The sequence below is a fragment of the Anabrus simplex genome, chromosome 3, assembly GCF_040414725.1.
Source record: "Anabrus simplex isolate iqAnaSimp1 chromosome 3, ASM4041472v1, whole genome shotgun sequence".
Classification (NCBI taxonomy): Eukaryota; Metazoa; Arthropoda; class Insecta; order Orthoptera; family Tettigoniidae; genus Anabrus; species Anabrus simplex.
Window position 1 is genome coordinate 304,412,198 of NC_090267.1, and position 20,490 is coordinate 304,432,687.

At 40.4% G+C, this 20,490-nt stretch overlaps 1 protein-coding gene across 1 annotated transcript in view; it reads left to right on the plus strand.

Moving 5' to 3' along the window:
• LOC136866288 (synaptic vesicle glycoprotein 2A) overlaps window positions 1-20,490 on the plus strand; it is a 410,558-nt gene that overhangs the window by 356,999 nt on the left and 33,069 nt on the right. The window contains exons 5-6 of the mRNA XM_067143116.2: window positions 9,047-9,165; window positions 14,700-14,938. Of these exons, the coding sequence (XP_066999217.2) occupies window positions 9,047-9,165; window positions 14,700-14,938 (358 nt within the window). The remainder of the gene's footprint in view (window positions 1-9,046; window positions 9,166-14,699; window positions 14,939-20,490) is intronic.

Here is a 20,490-nt window from a genome sequence, read left to right on the forward strand (position 1 = left end):
TTGACATCACATTGATAGGGCTGTTTTTCCATAACAAATATACCGCATATACAAATCGAAAGGTACTCCGATGTACGGAATGTGTAGGAAACGAAATCAAGTGTTAAGTAAAGCATAATGTAATTTATTCAAAACTGAAATTTGAACATATCTGAGAGGAAATTTCAACAGAATTTTACCAATATAAACAGATAGTACAGACCTTAAGTGACTTTTGCTCAGTCGTTTATACAAACTTTTCGTTTTGGTGCACACAATCTTCTCAAAATTGGGTACAATATTTCTGAATACAGCTATTTTTAAACAATTGCGCAAGTTTCTATCGCTCATCGTTGCAAGATTTTTACTTTTGGTAAGCTTAAGAACCGAAAAGGAACGCTCACACATGTACGTTGAGCCGAACATTGACAGAACTTTACATGCATGTTTATACAAATGGGGGTAATCTTCTTGCGGAAAGCCGCTGTAAAATTCTTCTAAACTTCGTGACAGTAGAAAGCGGTCTTTAAGACGAACATTGCACTGCAGTTCAGTCAATTCTAATTGAAATAGTTGTGGAGCACTGTCTGCACTAAGAGAAAATGATGGAACAAATACATCTAACACCTCTTAAAGTTCTGATAGTTCTGAAAATCTCTTTTCAAACTCTTCTTGTAATTGGCGAATTACCTGCAAGTACTCATCAAAGTCGACACCTTCTTTCACTGTTTTAAGCAATGGAAAATATCCTGTGTTCCTTGCATGCAACTGGTTTTCCCACAAAATCAAATTTCTTTTGAGCGCTCGATTTTTTTTCACTAAATCGCAGATGTGGTGCTTTTCGCCCTGAAGCGAAATGTTCAAAGTATTCAGATTGGCAGTAATGTCACTAGAAGTGCCAAGTCCGCCACCCACTTAGGATCACGCAAAAGAACTTCAGGCCGCCATTTCATGTCATAAAAGGTATCTATTGAATTCCGCAAGCAAAAAACACGATGAAGCACCATCGCCTTGCTCAGCCATTTTACTTCTACATGGTACGGGATATCTGGATACTCCGCTTCAATGTCATCCAAGACCTTTTTGAATTGAGGGTGTGTGAGTCCATGGGAGCGAAGAAAATTTACCATTCGCACAACTGTTCCCATTACGCTTTTAAGCTTGGCGACTTTTGCACAGATTGCCTCCTGGTGTATGAAGCAATGGATCGCCGCCATTCGGGCACTACCGCTCTAAACTAATTTTAATTTTACATAGCTGAGGAACTCCTTGCATAGACCACGTAAAGCAGGAGCTCCATCCATCGTTACACTCGTCACCCGCTCCGATTTTAATCTCATTGACTCAAAAACACCCACCACTGCTAGGATAATATCGAAACCGGTAGTGGTGTCTTTGAGAGCTACCAAGTCTTGGAAATCCTCGGTGACCCGAAGATCACCATCCACCCCTAGAATGAAAATAACGAGTTGAGCTGTGTCCGCCATGTCGGTTGATTCGTCGAAAACGATGGAACGTCAACAAAGCGCATTAGACTAGACTAGCGACTGATGGATCGGCTGCTCGCTTCGGCGCCGCGCGGCGGGGAGACCGCTCGCTCAGCCAGCCAAGCTCCTCCTACCACTACCGAAACTACCTTCCCCAAAGCGCTCGGAGCACTGGCTTAGAGCGCAGCCAGAGCGCTAGCGCTCGGGGAGCGCTGTTTGGATGGCCGTGGTCTATGCCCTAGTACGGCTCTCCCTGAGTTAGTCCTCCCTTTTAGTCACCCTTACGACTAGCAGTATACCGTTGGTGCAATTCTACCACTCCACCCCACCTCATGAAATGAGGATCTGAGCGGAGTGATGTCATCATAGTAGCGAGAGCTGTAGTAACGTCACTGCTAACAAGGTTTGTCCTATAGACCCAGAGTTCTCTCAAGTCAGGTGTCTTGCATCATAACACATTGTCGGCATTCCTTTAATACACCAGATCGGAAAATACAGCTCTGCTCACAGTCATTGTTTTTCTGCTGAGATGTACATGTTTTAAAATTTACTGCAGTCGGTACACCTTCATCGTAGACACTTTTCAGCCAGGGTGAGGAAATATGAATTACACTTAAGCTCTTTAGTTTTGAGCTTAGGTCAGATCCACGTTAGAATCCTCGGGAGTAGCATTTGCTCTGCTCAACCACACCTCGGACGGAAGTGCCTCCCATGAGAGTTGACCCAGGAGGCTAGGTAGACGACAACTTAGCACACATCATGCCTAGACTCGGCTAAAGACCCAGAGTTCGCTAACCGATGCTCTCTCAAGTCAGATGTCCATTTTAGTAGCCTCTTTTGACAGTATTCCATAAGATGACGACATCCTATTGTCTCAGGGTATACGAGGTCGTAGCGCGCGGCCCTACTTTCTTCCCAATTACTCTATGTATGCGAGTACTAATCCCGAAACCTGGACACTCTTTCCTTTGAGAAAATATTCCAAGCTATGCAAATATATAACTTTTGGTTCCGAAAAATATCGGAATATTGATGCATTTTTAAGGACGGTGTAGACCTTCGTTTCGGAATAATTGGTGGGAAACGGTAAGTCGTATCACAAGAGAGAGAGCACAATCTCCTTTCAATTTGGAGAGATCTATAATTTTGGGCTGTGCTTTTTTTTTTCGTCATATCTCTATCCCTTATACGTTAAGTAGAACTGCATTTCTCGATATCAAGTTAATTTTGTATTTTTTTACACGTACATAGTTATTGTTTGGCACACTTATTGGAAATATGCAGTCATGATGTAGGGCACACACCTTGACATGACCAGTGGCCATATGTTCGCCAAATGTTATGATTCCAGTGTCACATGAGTATCAACAAAATAAGGTAGTGTGAATAAGGGGAAGCTGTGACAGGGGCAAATGCGCAAAATGGCGGCCGTTTGCAACTTCCTAGTGTTAGGCCCCCCGAGGCAAGATTGTTGCTATACATTGGTTACGTGAGAGTAACTTTAAGGAGATGAACCAGGTGCTAATGGTGATTCATTGTTCTTTATAGGCCTAACTCTACAGAGCTGCCTCAGAGGTCATAAGTTACAAGTTGTGAGGCACTTACGGAGAAAGCTGGCCTAGGGTAGGACTTAAGGAGATTGCCTATGAAATAATGCGCAAGATGGCGGCCACAGGGGCACTTGCGTATACATGGGCTCTTATCGCACTAACCCGGCGTGGGCTGTGCTAGGACTTTTCGCGTAATGCCCTAATTCAAGGTTCTATCTTCCTAACCGGATGCCCTTCCTTAACTTGCGACTCTCCGTGGAGTGATGTAACGTAATTTCCCTGCTGGGAAGCAGTCAGACGTTGCCATGGTAACCTGTAAATTCGTTGTCGGTCTATCGGTCACTCAATGCAGAGTATGATACCCGCAGAAAGTTGTAATTTTCTCCGTCACTTGAAGAGTAAGGTAAATCATGAACTTGAAAAAAATTGTTTATAATGAAGAGGCGTTTTGCATACAGTCCACGGAGTTCAGAGAAAATAAATAGCATAAAAGAAAATGGAGGAAAACCGTTCTGGTTATCCTATAAACCACCCGTCTCTTTAAAGATTTAAAAATATGCATGCCTAAACTTTCCCCGCGATGAGTGTACACTAAATATAACGTTTGGTCGAGATTTATACAGCCGTTTCGCCGTGATGGTGGAACAAACACAGACACGAAAAGTAAAAACTACCGATTCGGTCTTGAGTTGACCTAAAAAGGATAAATATCTGAAAAATTGACAAAACAAACTAAATTACAGATAGCGGACCCCCTACAATTTTATTTATATAGATGTAAAACAAATAGCAGTCATTTTATTACATCAGTTCTATAACAGGGTGAAATTACAAGTACGTCAAGGATGCGAAAGTAAAATTATACCTCATTATGGCGTACTCGACCAAAATGTTGCTTGTACAGAATGTGGTATGTACCTTGAGAGGTCCATTACCTCTTAATTCGGCGAAACACGTGTATAGAAGGCAGACACCTATTTGGGAACTCCTACGCAAACAGTCTGAGAGCTGCGGTTGAATTCCGACCAGATTCTCCACAGCTCAAGATTATGTCTTTGTATTCGCCGTTTCCGAACACACAGCCATTGCGAATATGTTGACAACGAATGTAGAGTTCCCCGCCGAGGAACATCCAGCGAGTGCTGTCCGGTACTTATCTCTTCGTATTATGACATAACCAACCTCCAGGCAATAGCAACCTGTGAAAATCACTTATTAGACATCCCATTCGTCATTGGACACTTACAAGTAAAAAGTACTGGGTCGGAGGGCCACCTGGTGTATATGCAGGTTAATGGAGAGGTGATGGTGTTCATATGACACTAGGCTACTATATAATATTTGAGGTATCTAGGCTTACAATACTTTGTATCAATGATTAATACGTATCACATTGATACAATGTAATTTTATACCATTTTGTTGCCTGATATATTTCAAAGGATAGGTAGAGGAGGTATTGAGCATGAATAATACCATTAGTCATAGCCAGCTAGTGATAGAAATGACGTGCGTGAAGGAAGGTAGACGGATCAATATCCTGTTTTATAAAGAAAGTCACTTATTTGTACCGCACTTAATGGAACTGTATTTCGGTTATATACTTGTGTGGAGGTTCTTTATGATATGCTGTTTTATTATCCAGTTTTAAAGTAAGATGGAGTGGGAACTGAATTGATTGGTGCTTTATAATGAGTTTGATTTAATTCGTGGTTTAAAAAGAGATGCTGGAAGTTCATTCGTTCGCAATCACGTCTACATTACGACCATCCCAAAAGCGTTAAATTCATCAGCGTTACTTGATTGAGATTGTCTTGTAATTTAATGTATTTTACACCTGGAAAACCCTCATTAAGTGAGTCTACATGTAAAATCTGTATGCAAATAAAGATCACTTCTGAACTTTTCTGAAGTAGGAATAATTATTTTTTTAAAAATTAAAAACAATTCTCGTGGCTATTATTACGTTTGCTTGTATAGATACCGTATTTCAAAAGTTGCATTATTATATTCGTTAAATATAACATTCATCATATTCAAGATAACGTTATCTTGAAGAAGAAGAAGAAGAAGAAGAAGAACTGTGGGAACCATTTGGAATTATTTTTATTATTGATCCATATTGAGATTTCCGCCTACTGCCAGAATGTACAGAGTATTTAATTTCAGCCTCAATTAACGAAAGGGACTCTTTTAAGGTTACATTTCATTGACCAGTATGCGAAGCAATGTATTAACTGACATTTTGGAAGGACGGGTGCGATCAGTTGTTAAGAGTAAGTTGGGCGAAATCCACTACGGTTTCCGACTACAGAGGAGCTGTCAGGATCATATTGTAACGTGTTCGCGGGGTAAATAAGTAAATGAGTACAGAACCTGGTAGCGTTTTATTTCTAAGATTTAGTAACTAAGCACTATAGGTACACATTTACACACGCACACACACGATTGCCGAGCTTACAACTTACACAAGTACACTTACACGGTTCGCGCTCTCTCTTAGTTTCTCATGTCCCATCTACAATGAAGAATGCACAAAGTCATCGATTATTTACATTACACTCACTCAGTCACACTCGTTAGCGCTGTCGCGGTCCATAGCCTACCCGTCGGTCTCGCAGGTCGGGATAGTATCCGCTGTTTACTCAAACCGTCGAACCCCGTTCGCAGTCTGCAGACGTCGGCACCCAGTGTTCCCTTCGTGCTGCTCCAGAACACCCAAGGTTCTTCTCCAGAAGCCGGCCTCAAGGGACTCAAACACACATCAGGGAAACAGGAACGAGTCCAGGGCTCCAAAAGGCAGATACTCCATCAGGCTGACATCTCAGCCCAGGCTATCACTGACTGCGCTCTTCGCTAACTCACACCAGGGAACTCAATCTCGCTCTCACTCACTCACTCACTCACTCACTCACTCACTCTCTCTCTCACTGACTCCAGGCAGGTCATTCCTCTCTTATATATCTGCGCTGGCCCTTCTAGAATAGTCCGGATGCTCGATGGATCCAGGAATCTTGCGAGACGGAACACTCCAGATTACGGGGCCGAGGGCGGAAGCGAGTGGGGCTGGCCTAGCACTTAGTGTTGCTCTTGATTAGAGCAGTTGAAGCGTAAGGGGTGGGCCTATACGGTGCCGGGCCGGGCCCACTGCCAGTTGGCATGGCGGACGCTATAACAATTACAATATTTTCTGTACGCGTTAAGTGATAGAATAATTCTACGAGAAGACTAGAAAATTAGGTTTGTTTCGCAGATCTAGAGAAGACATATGACAGAGTACCGAGGGAAGAAATGACGGTTTACTGAGAGAGTAGGCTATGGGAATAAGGCTAGATTATTAAAATCAATCCAAAATATTTATATTGACAATTGAGGTGCAGTGAGAATTGATGTTAGAATGAGTTCTTGGTTCAAGGTCCGTACAGGGGTTGGACAACGCTGTAATATTTCACCTTTGTTGTCCGTAGTTTACATGGATCATCTACAGAACGATAAGAAGCCTCCATGGCTCAGCGTGCCGGCCTCTCACCACTCGATACCCTGGTTCAAATCCCGGTCACTCAGTGTGAGATTTGTGCTGGACAAAGCGGAGGTGGGACAGGTTTTTCTCCGGGTATTTCGGTTTTCGCCATCATATTTCATTCCAACAACACTCTCCAACATTTCAACTATCAGTTATTTTATCATTACCCCGCGATAGGCTTCGGCAGCGGGCCCATTTCTTATCCTCGCCGCTAGATGTGGGCTTCATTCCTTCCATCCCTGACCCGGTCGAATGACTAGAAACAGGCTGTGTATTTTAATTTTTCATTTTAATTTTTCATTTTCATTTACAGAAAGGTATAACGCGGCATGGAAGGATTCAGTTAGGTGGAAATGTAGAAAGCAGTTTGGCCTATGCCGTCGACTTTGTCTTAATGACGGGCTGCGCTGAAAACCTGCCATCTAATATCTTGGTTTGAAAATAGGCTCACTGAGCATTATACGAAAATTAGCTTTTCCAAGACTAAAGTAGGACGTTTTCTTTATCAATTTTTCAAAAATAGACGCTAACGTTTGAGGGATTGCGGTCTCATTAAAAATAAAACTGCATTGGAAAAAATTATTGAAATTCAATGCATCTAATAACATTTTGAGGAGAGATCGTTGCTGATCAATCTCCATATGTCTTTCTCTAATCGAATAGTGTCTCGATAATGTCTTTATCAATAGTCGAATATTTTTAATTTTATCTAGCGTAGCTGGGCATTCCTCCTTCTAGTAGGGGTATGAATTTGCTACGGGTTTAATTTCGAAGACATCAGGATGGTGCCCGATGCTTTTATTACGTGTAAGTGTTGTCTGAGTAAAATGTAGGAAATACCTCTGGTTGGATATTGCAGGTGTATTTTGGGTAGAATTAAGGGTCTCAATTTCGGCTTCTTGATTCTTGATTTTCTCACCTAAAATTAGGAGACACGGTGGGGAGGGGATGTAAGAGTATCATGTAGTGCGGATACCCGTTCTATATACGCATTGTACGAACTTAAAAGGTTCGCTCTTTGACATATGTTTATCATTGGTTAAGGTATGTTTTCTTTAAACCTGAAATATTATCAGCAACAACCCTTCTCACGAATGGTATCCATACATACATACATACATACATACATACATACATACATACATACATACATACATACATACCAGTAGCGTACCCAGGATCGAATGAAAAGTGTGGCTTATAGTTACAAAATTATGATATAATATAATGAAGATACGTGTGTGTGTGTGTGTGTGTGTATGTGTGTCATTACAAGAACACTATGCAAATAAAGTATATTGATATTCAGATTATAGTACCGTCACACTACAAAGTCTTGCATTAAAATACAGGCGAAATGTATGCTCAGATTAAAATCCAACTTTCGAGGCTTCGTAGGAAATAGATACAGAGATCTGTTGGTTTTACAATTATGTCGCTGCGAATGTTAAAATGAGCAAACATTTGGAATAGACTTTCACTTGTTTATTTCCAGTTTCTGTTTATTTTATTTTGTAAAATTTCAAGGGGGTTTCTAACCACTACTTGGCTACACCCCTGATGCATATATTATAAAACTAATTTAACCATAATAGAAGTACATATGGATAAAAGAAATATATAACATAAATTAATGTAGCGCTATCCAAATATTCAACATGTTTTTGAGATGTTGACGAGGTTTAATGCGATGACCTTTAGTATTTGTTTTGCAGTATAAGCATTAACGGATTTGAAATTTGACGAAGTAGAAGGGTATATAGACCTAATTTCCTGAATGTGGGATTTGATTTTGGAATACGAGGAAAATTCAAGCAGATCGCTGGATTTCATTACAGTTATTAAATTGATGTTTTATGTAAGCCATTGAAGGTATTTATTGTTGTCACACAGCTGCTAAATATTTACGATTTTATTCATTTCTTCAGGATGCATGTACATCAGAAAGTAATTATCATAAGAGTATGGTGTCGTTCCACTTCTTCGCGTGTAAGAAGAAATGAGATGTATAGTTCGGCTATAATCTATGTATGTAATGTCTCAAAAATGTACTTGCATGTAAGTTTAGCTACTAAAAGTTAGTTCAAAATGCTATCAAGCATAGTCTCATAGTTAGAGGAGTTTTTGTTGCTGTTTATGCGTATTGTCCTTTGTACTGTATATTTATTATAGCGCTCAGGAAATAGCCGATTACTGTTGAATTGCGCGATTAAACCTTCATGATTACTTGGCGAAATTTTTGCTGGACTGTATGGAGAAGTGACAACTCCTTCAGAAAATGCCAGATCCTCCTGCGTCGTTAGTTGTAAAAGCTCCATAATTACCCACTATATACAGTATATCATCCTAGAAGTCTGCAGAACACATCACCGTCTGGTATGTACATCTTTGCTCTCTTCTGAGGCTTCGTCACCTGACCAAGCATTTTATTGGAACCTGGTGAAACAAATTATTGCGCACTTAAGCATTAATTATATTTCATTTATTATTTTCTGTTCCCTTTACAGCATCAGTGGTCTGTCAGTGTCCAATGCCTACCTGGGAGAGTTCCACTCTGAAAAAACCAAGACGAAGGCGTTGCTATGGATGTGTATCGCACTGCCAGTGGCTTCAGCACTCATGCCTGGTATGATAAGTTCACACAGTTCTCACCTGACATGTATATAATAATGATTAATGTATTCTTCTTCTTATTAGTATGAATGTTTAAATTTTTTTTTTTGCTATTTGTTTTACGTCGTACCGACACAGATAGGTCTTATGGCGACGATGGGAGAGGAAAGGCTTAGGAGTTGGAAGGAAGCGGCCGTGGCCTTAATTAAGGTACAGCCCCAGCATTTTCCTGGTGTGAAAATGGGAAACCACGGAAAACCATCTTCAGGGCTGCTGACAGTGGGGTTCGAACCCACTATCTCCCGGATGCAAACTCACAGCTGCGCGCTCCTAACCGTACGGCCAACTCGCCCGGTAAATTATTAAATCATTTTGGGTAAGAATGAGTTGATGAGTATCGGTGACAACTAAAATACGACAAAGAATACCCCACGGCTTCACAACTAGGTCATCGGCTCATCGCTATCCAGATCGGTATCAGATTTCTGTCCATTTTCGTATAAATTTTTAGTAAAAATTCGTTTACAGAAGTGTTCCTAAGGCTTTATTTACGGCATTATACTCGTGAGCGAGAAATCCATGATTTCCAAGAATAATGATTTGATTTAATAACGGACTGTGACTTAAGGTATGTGTACGCTACTACACTCGTTGCCGGAGGAAATTTTGGAAGATGTAGTGTGAATTTCATCCAGAATTCAATTTTAAGATCGCAGTCTTCTTTCCTTATCGGTTCTTTTAGTGAGAAGGTACGCTCTTGTACAAAACGCTGTAGGCTGTTGCAAATCAGGTATTGCAGATTGAAAGACTTATATTTCGGGAAGAGCAGGTATAAAGAGTGGATAGAGTGGTTAGCTCTATATCAGACCACCTTTGCTTCCACGAATCATCCTGATATTCATTACTGGAGTGGGCTGCGTGATGTATCTCTTCAGAAGTACATCTCTCGTTATACGGTAAGTTCCACGACATCTAGACAAACGAACAAACCAACCCCATGGCACAATAGCCGCGATGGGCCTCGGGCTACCGACCGCAGCTCAGCCCGAAGGCTTGCAGATTACGAGATGCAACGAATCCTCTTGGCCATTATTGTTGGATTTCTAGACCAGGGTCGCCATCATCTCAGAGAGACAACTCCTCAATTGTAATCACGTGGGCTGAGTCGACCAAGAACCAGCCCTCTGTAGGCCTACAGTTTTAATATACTTAACGGTGCGGATCCTTGATAGATCTCTTCGACTTCTGACTTCAGTCAGTTCATCCATGACCTTATTGAGGTCAATTGACCCCTGGTTGTAACGTGACAATCGCATGTAAGGAAGCTACAGCAGCATGTCCTAGTGACCAACAGTCTCTCGTGATCGTGCTACTTGCAAGCGCTGTGGATTTGGTATTATTCAAGTTGATGGGAAGAAGTACTTAAGGAAAAACTTCTCATTTTTTCTCTTTCTCTTCTCTTTCTTTCCTGGCCTCTCCCAATTATTTGGGGACGGGTGTAATGTGAATTACGGCTCGTTTTACAGCCTGACAGCAACAAAGTTTCGAGTAATGCACTCGCTATTGCGTGTTCCTCTGGTGGTTATTAGTAAGACTATACCAAGCGAACGGCTGCGTGGTTTGTAACACGTAGTTGTCAACTTGTATTCGGAAAATTGTGGGTTTGAACGCATTGTCGAAGGCCCCGAAAGTGGTTTTCATTGGTTTCCCATTTGTCACACCAGGCAGATACTGGGACTCTACCTTAATTAAGGCCACGTTCGCTTCCTTCTCGCTCTTAGCCCTTTCATGATGATGATGATGATGATGATGATAATGCTTGTTTTAACATCGAAGTCATCGGCCCTGCCCTTTCCTGTCCCATTGTCGCCAGCGCAACGTAAAACAAATTTTAAAATACGATAGTAGTGTGATATTTTGTGTGTGAATAATGATGTGAATTAAAATGATCACAAACACCTAGTCTCCGAGTAGAACGTGATTAAAATTATCGGGCTGTTCGGAAATACATAGAACCTGGGATCCCAAGAACTGGACTGTAGTTTCCTACTCTATCTTTGTAAAATTTAGATTACTGTCACATTATCAGTTCATTAATCCGTTAAATAATTTGTAGCTTCGTGAGGAAAACGGTGTGTGTGTTTATTTTAAACCTCCATTGATGAGGCCTTACCCTATTTCATAATGCTAGTGATTGTCGGTGAGGTGACCACTCAGTTTAAGGTCACAGTTTGCAGAAACAGGCTCTGACTGCATCTAAGGGCACAGACTCGCCCTACTCCTGATATTCCAAAAAGAAGCTGTGCTGATTCAAAAAGTTAGATCAATTTGATATTATTTTTCACAAAATACAAATACGTCCGCCTCTGTGGTGTAGTGGTTAGCGTGATTAGCTGCCACCCCCGGAGGCCCGGGTTCGATTCCCGGCTCTGCCACGAAATTTGAAAAGTGGTACGAGGGCTGGAACGGGGTCCACTCAGCCTCGGGAGGTCAACTGAGTAGAGGTGGGTTCGATTCCCACCTCAGCCATCCTGGAAGTGGTTTTCCGTGGTTTCCCACTTCTCCTCCAGGCGAATGCCGGGATGGTACCTAACTTAAGGCCACGGCCGCTTCCTTCCCTCTTCCTTGTCAATCCCTTCCAATCTTCACATCCCTCCACAAGGCCCCTGTTCAGTATAGCAGGTGAGGCCGCCTGGGCGAGGTACTGGTCATACTCCCCAGTTGTATCCCCCGACCAAGAGTCTGAAGCTCCAGGACACTGCCCTTGAGGCGGTAGAGGTGGGATCCCTCGCTAAGTCCGAGGGAAAAACCAACCTTGGAGGGTAAACAGATGATGATGATGAAATACAAATACAATTAAAAAGTCAGCATCGTGCTCATCCGGCGACCAACGGAAGATTTAAACACAGTATTTGGACACTCGTTTATACAGTGGGAAGTGTAATAGCCGAGTAGTATAGTCGCTGGCTTCTCATCAAAGTGGCCGTGGTTCGAATCCGAACCGATTTCTGTAATTTTTGAAACGAAACATCGCGGCCCAGTTGTTCGAATTCCATGTGTAATTCTAGGTACAGTGGTTATGCTCCCTACAGTAGCAGCGATTAGGGGGGGCGAGGAAGGGCAGTCACGCCCACACTTCGTAGAGAAAAAGTACATTTTTTATTTCATTTTAGCCCCCTGAAACTAGGAATTATTAAAAAAATGTGCAAACCCTGTTGTCTTTTCAGGTAATTCTTTCCTTTAATTTATTTAATAAATAAGAAAATAATCAGCGGAAATACGCATAAAATATAGTTTGTCGTGGCTAACCGAATTGTACAACACCACAGCAAGTAGTGGAATATGTTTTTTGATGAAGGGTAGCAGGGGTACATTTTTGCCAAGGTCCCCGCTTGTCGCGCGCATTCGTTAGTCCGCCAGTCTGACTCAGCCAATGTATTTGTGCAGTTCTACTTAGTGTCTGTTAATTGTTACTATGTAGTCAAACACTAAATGACTTTTAAATTCTATAATCACGCCATACTTCTATTCCATTGTAAAACATGCGTGATTATTGTTCCTTTGGCGAAAGTGTTATTCCATAGTACTATTATTACCGCACATAAGTTGGTAGATTGTCAACCTTTACGTCACTATCGAAATTCGCTCAGAAAGCATCAGAAACTTACCGTTTTATGGCTACTTTTTCAATTTTGATGTCTCCCCACTCTCCTGCTACATCCCACAGACCCAGGTACTCCTTGTTATCTATACATTTTTGTTCCCCCGCCCCTCTCCCCTCCGGCTCCTATCTTCTTATTCTCAATCGCCACTACTGGCTCACGATATCACCAATGATCTTGCTGATTTTATAAAATTTGATTAATCTTGTTCAGGCCTTTCTTTTGTATGGATTCTTCGCCGAACGGTTACCGCGCTGGCCTTCAATTCAGAAGGACTGGGGTTGGATTCCAAACTGGAGTGAGGATAATAACCTCGCTCGGTTACTTCCTCTTGCACAGAAGCTGGGTGGTTCTTTTCATTTTAACACACGTCCTCATTTACATACAACTCATCACACTACAGTCAGTCACAAAGCACACGAAAGAGTAACCAGACGCCTCCTCATAGAATTGACATTAATAAAGCCGAAAAGTTTGGCTTAATCAACATGCAGTGCCAACTCCAAATACTTGGTAAAAGGCAAAGCAGAAGAAGATAACTTGAAGCATTCATTTTGTTTTCCAATTTTTAGTATTGCCTACATTTTATTGTAAATCAATCTTCGGGATACATTCATGGGAGTTGTACTACCCGAAATTATCAATATTTTAATTTCTAAATTTATGCCCCTGGGTCTCAAAAATAATCTGCAGCTACAATTTAAATATTTAGAGTACTTTCACTGAATTAGAATTCAGTGATTTATATATAGTTTATTAAGACTAGGCTTTCTTTCCTTAATATAAATAATGTTTAAAAAACAAATTATTATATTTGCTCAATTCCCGTAATTCTATGACGGGTGGTGATAACAGTAGGCTACGAGTCAGTTTTTGAAAAAAATCAGGAAAGCTACATATTTGACATTGTCATTTCATTATCCGAGTGGACAGATGGGTACAAGTCAAAGCGTGCCGCAACGCACCGCATTCCATAGTGCACATAGCAGTACAAAATGAAAATTTCAAATGACGAACGATTGGAACAGTATACGTTGACTTGTACTGTTATTGCATCTCATTACAGACTTTTAGTTCAGTGATTCCTCTTCAGTGTTTTAAAACTCTATAAATGAATGTTGCAGTGTAGGTTTTCTGAATTTTGGAGAGGATGATGCATAGTACATTGAAAATATCAAATGCTAGAAAACCTACATCAAAGAACTCGCACAATGCAGCCCTGAATTACAAACTAAACATAGAACTCTAGGCAGCCATACTTCATATGGCAGTACTACCAACGTAAACTAAAGGAATTTACTTTATAAGTGTCAGGCTGAGTGGCTCAGACGGTTGAGGCGCTGGCCTTCTGACCCCAACTTGGCAGGTTCAATCCTGGCTCAGTCCGGTGATATTTGAAGATGCTCAAATACGTCAACCTCGTGTCGGTAGATTTACTGGCACGTAAAAGAACTCCTGTGGGAATAAATTCCGGCATCTCGGCGTCTCCTAAAAACCGTAAAATTGTAGTTAGTGGGACCTAAAGCAATTATTATTATTATTTTATTATTATTATTATTATTATTATTATTATTATTATTATTATTATTATTATTATGTAAGTTAATGTAAACCACAACATTTTATTTGTGGTAGTTCTAGGAGTATAGAGGTTTCGATATAAACATGTTTAAGAAATAAGATAATTTTAACATAGTAAATACAAAGCAGAATTCATGAATCTAGGACAAAATTATTAACAAGTATAATAATTTAATTGGGAAAATCTTAAGTTACTTTAACATGAAAATATGAAAACCTCAAATTTTTTATCGAGGATCTCTACTCCATTATATATAACTTGATATTTTAATATTTTACATCGTTTCGTAATTACTTTTCACAGGCCTGGCTATGATAGTCATTCCTCAGCCATGGTCTGTGCCGCTACCCTGGATGAACTTCACATCCTGGAGATTCCTTACACTCATCTGCATTATCCCACCGCTACTAACCTTGGCTCTGTTCTGGTACCTGCCTGAGAGCCCCAAATTGCTGTTGGCACTGGACAAGGACGAGGAGGCTTTGGAGGTCCTCCGCAACATCTACGCTATGAACACTGGTTGCAGGCCTGAAGAATACCCGGTAAGTAATCTACTTCTATGGTTAAAATTGGTCGAGGAAAATGTAATTAGATAGATATGCGTGTAATGTATGCGTGTATGCAAGATGAACCTTTGTCATCAACTTGAATAGTTTATGAATATCACTAAAAATGAAAAAAAAATATATCGATGCAAATACAAATAATGCAGACTAATACACTTGAGAAAACTTTTCATGAAAATTATTTCTGGGACTTGGCTGGTATGATTAGCTCTGTGCCCTACGGAAGGGCTAGATCCTCGACCGGATGAGGAATTTCAGAGACTTCAGTTTGATTCTGCTGGCATTCGGGACTGGGTGCTTGTTTTCATCTTAATATACACATCTTAATCCATATAAATTACCTCACTACCAACAACCTTATAAACACTGTGTACCAAGTCGTCAACGTCATAGGCATCGACTCTGTATCGAGTCTTCTAAATGTATCAATGTCGCAGATTATGGGTTCTTAAAATGTTGAAGAAATATATTCTGAATGCATAAGCTCTGAAGAAATAGTAAGGCTGGGTTTCTGGGAGAGGCTCCCCGCAAGCGGTTAGGTTGTATTTTTGATTTTTTTATCCTAGATATTCAATTGAAAATGCTAATTTCTCATTCTTCTCGCATAATTATACATGGAATTAGGTTAGGAAAGAATCCATTTTTAAGTAAATCAAACTCAAATGTGAAGTATCAGAAATAACACAAAAGCTGTGTAAATCATAATGGACCCTATTTGAATGAGTTATAGCAGAGAGGGTGTTGGGAACACAATACTGCTTGCACCGATTACACGTGTAGTATGCAAATCGCAAGACAATAGCGAGAGGCTTCGTAGAATGGAGCAGATTATTACCAAGGAAAGCCTACGTTACGGTTTACCAGCAACTTCTGTACGCCTACACTTAGATTTGCCGAAGGTTCTTGTGAAGGGGAAGGATAGTGACATTATGTAGAGCGTTCTAGCCTAACACTGATTTAAGGTCAGCGAGTTCAGGTGTAAGCTTAAGTCGTGAGCGTTAGTTTGCCGTCCACTGGCTGCAAGGTTAGATAGCATGACATGAGAATTAAAACAGGAAGAAAATAAGAATTACAAAATATCAGTTTCTTTCTGTCAGAGACCTAAAAACTTCAGAAATGTTCTTTATTACCTCAGATATGATGAATTTAGTAAGATCGTACTGAGGAATTTGGCTGCATGATGCAGGTGCCTAACTGTAAGCTTATTATTGATAAATGGTGGGACGTCAGCCCTGAATATGGTTTTCCATTGTTTGCTATTATCCAGAGCCGCAAATGAATTATGACGACGGTCGCGACCTTCTAGTCCTAGCCTACTCTTATCCTAACGTCTCTGAGAAACCTGTACACGTTAGTGCGACGTTAAACCGTTTGCAAAATGCAATATCATCGTGCTGTTTTATGGGTAGTAAAAAAGGAATGAAGATCTTGGGGTGACAGCACTTGAATCAAAATCGCAAGAAATAACGCGTGACTATCCTATGCTACAAATAGGGGGATCGACTACCCACAAAAGATATGAAGGTGACATTCATATGGTGAACTTGTACTGATAGTAATGAAAGAGGTTCCTGCAAATGCTTTCCATAAAAAATCAAAGATCTCGTTCATTGCTCTAAATCATTTCAAGACAGTTTCTTTATTATTATTATTATTATTATTATTATTATTATTATTATTATTATTATTATTATTATTAATAATAATAATAATAATAATAATAATAATAATAATAATAATAATAATAATAATATTGTACCGGAGGTACACCCACTCCGTGCATTTCAATTAAGTGCCTTTTAGAAGGCTATCTGCAATTTGTACTTTAAACTATGTGGTAGAGGTAGTTGAACGGTTTTCGACAGGGGTCTCGACTGTCAACCTAGGTGCTCACTGTGATGAGAGGATGGACAATTAAATTTCAAGAGAAATGTAGTAGTCATTAGTTGGTAAAACTGAATTGTTCGGAAATTGTCTTTGGTGTTCTAAAGTTATCAAAACTTCTATCTTTTCCTGCCAACTTAATATTGTAGCCAATAGGGAATTTTGTAAAGATTTAATTCACCAATGAGAAAATTTTGATATTTAATATATTGTCCAATGGAAATTGGGGACATATCAGGGCTTCGGACCAAAAAAGTACTGGAACCGTCCTCTCCGCAATAAAAGCTGGGACATTCCGGGCCATGTTGCCTTTTTATCGCTCCAGTCAGAAGGTTAAGTGTGTTCGTAGCGGAGGCAGGAGAAGGGCTGCCATGTTTATCGTCGAGAGGTCCACCAGCTCAAGGTAATGGCAGACTCCGTGTAATCATGTAATAGTTCTCTGACAGATAGTTCGAGGGGAAGGTTTCAGTTTCTTTCGTAACGTAACTTCTATTTCTCAATGTAAATTCTCAAACCAGGTGTAAACAAATTAATATGTAAGTTAGGGAATAAAGAATGGGAACCCTCGTGTATTCCCCTTCAACTTGGCGTTGAGGTGGCTATGATTTTTTAACCTTTAAAATCTATCTCGTAACTTTAAAAAAATATTTTCATCGAGTCACCTCCATAGTATTGGCTTAGCCTCTGTAACGTCGGGCCATAAACCCATATAGGGTTTTAAGTATTTTGCAAGTGAATTTCAAGGAGTGCCAGATTTTGCCTCCTAACATTTTGATTTTCTTTTCTAACTAAGGCCAAGTAGAATGGGCACCTATCGCCCATGTTAAAGTTTAGAATTTTTCATTCTATTTTCCTATGTAATTTCGACTGTTGAGCAAATAAAACGGTGTCTACTTATTGGTTTTCGTTAAATGTAGGTTGTGTCTTTAATAGTCTCGGAACCTGTAAATGTTGGAGAATAGTCTCCTAGAGAATAACTGTGTGGAGCAAAGACGCTCTTTCTCTACTATTGTAAATTCTGGAACTCAGTCTCCTAGAGGAGTTATCGAATGAAGCAGCGATTGCTCTTGTTACATTTGCAAATTGGGAGCTTTAAGCTCAGTCTGTAAAATTATTTGATTTTCCTAGACTTTTCGAATATTGTTACTCAAGATCTCGAGCTAAACTTTTGTATCTGATTTTTGTTATTGTTTAACAATGTTTAAAATTTGAAAAGAAAAACATCTAAGAAAGAAATATAATCGAAAATTTTAAAGTTTTAAATTACTATTTAATCTTTTGTCTATCCGCCCGTTCATGCCCGCACCTTCTTACACCTCTGTCCACCACGGTATCCCCGTAACAATAATCATTATTCCTTGAACGTTATTATTTAGGATGAATTGTACAGAAATCGGAATACAAATAGTAAGATGAATGAAATGTTTTAACCTGTATCTTGTGTTAACAGTTTAGTTTAGGGACTGGGTGGATTCTGTAACTCACTTCTATAACTGGAAACCTTAGAAACAACCCTAAAAACTTTTGGACCCTCCTTTCACCCCGGATACCACTTAATCTTAAACTACACAGTGATGATGTCACAACTAAATTAAGATCAATCCCCCTTTAACCCTCCCAATCAATTCAATCACTTCTCATCTGCATTTAGGGAAGTCACCCAGGTGGCAGATTCCCTATCTGTTGTTTTCCTACCCTTCCCTAGCCTTTTCTTAAATAACAGAACTACCGGGCGAGTTGGCCGTGCGCGTAGAGGTGTGCGGCTGTGAACTTGAATCCGGGAGATAGTAGGTTCCAATCCCACTATCGGCAGCCCTGAAGTTGGTTTTCCGTGGTTTCCCATTTTCACACCAGGCAAATGCTGGGGCTGTACCTTAAGGCCACGGCCGATTCCTTCCAACTCCTAGGCCTTTCCTATCCCATCGTCGCCATAAGACCTATCTGTGTCGGTGCGACGTAAAGCTCCTAGCAAAAAAAAAAATAACAGAACTACCACAGATCAATAGTGTTTTCAGTTGTTCTGTCACAAATATCAACGACCCCTAACGAAGTTCAAACTATTTTCAATAGTCTCCCAACAAACCGCTCCACCAGGCCGAATGTTATTAGCCCTATATTCCTCAAAAATACTTCTGCATCTCTCCGTGCACCGTTATCTACAATTTTAAACCTGTGTATGGCTACTGTTACATTCCCTGACAGCTGGAAACATTTTTTTTTGTAATTTGTTTTACGTCGCACCGACACAGATATGTCTTATGGGGACGATGGGATACGAAAGGCCTAGGAATGAGAAGGAAGCAGCCGTGGCCTTAATTAAGATACTGCCCCAGCATTTGCCTCTTATGAAAATGGAAAACCACGGGAAACCAGCTGGAAACAAACTGATACCACACCTATTTTCAAATCTGGCAACAAACATATCATCATACCACCCAATATCTATCGTTCCAATCCTATCCTCTGGCCTTGAAAGAATAATCCACTGCCGACTCCTCTTTTGCACACAGCTGTACCTATCTCAAGAACAACACGGATTCACTCCCGGAAAATCATGCCTCACTAACCACACGGTTCTAAATCACCAGATCATTTCAGCAATAGAAAATAAATCTCAGTTAGACGTAATCTATATAGATCTGGCCAAAGCATTTGACTCAGTGGATCACGCTACCAGATTTAATATCCATGGCGCCGTCTTGTCATTGATAACAAGTTTCCACTCCGGCAGAAAACAGTGTGGTACTCCCTGAATCTGCCACATCATGGTTACCTGTGTTATCAGGTGTATCTCATGGCAGTGTTCTGCGACCCCTACTCTTTCTCTGTATCGATGATATAATTATCTGCATCCAGAATAGTCAGGGATTCCTCCTCTTGTACGCCGACGACCAGAAAATCCTAAGAGAAGTGTCTACGCCTGACGTTTGTGATGAATTAGACTGTTCTCAATTCTTGTGGTGACTGGTTTAAGAAATGGCATCTTTCTGCCATTCTTAAGAAGTGCAATACAATCTCCTTTTCATTGCTAAAGCAAGGAATTAACACCGGCTATACCATCCAGGAAAATATATTGCAATCGGCTTCTCAGGTAAGAGACCTAGGTGTTATAATAGACTCAATCGAGTAGACTCTGCTCACATTCAGTCTATAAAATCCCGTGCTATGCGTATCCTAGGCATTCGTTACAGGTTTATTGAAATTAATGATATTAACTCCTTAAAATACTTTGTCTCGTATGTCCTCCCCATTATTGACTTTTGTTCCTCTATTTGGTCCTCATCTGATATCACAAACATATCTCAACTAAATAAGCATTTTTAACTTTTTCACTTTCATTGTTAAGATTCGCAATCCTGTTTTTTTAAGAACAAAACTAAATCTGACATTTTGAACTACCTGGGCGTACTTGACCTGAGAAGCCGTTTACAATTCTCCGATCGATGTTACTTCCATAAACTAATCAATAGCTACACCAAATGTAATACTCTTCCGGCGTACTTCCCTATATATTAACAAGTTCCTCCCCGCCCAACTCGCAACCGGCGCACTCATGTATTCCGTCCGCGCCTAACATTACAACACTCTGTCTTCCACCATCTCCTTATTCTTGGTAACTAACTACTCGATATCGACATACTCAC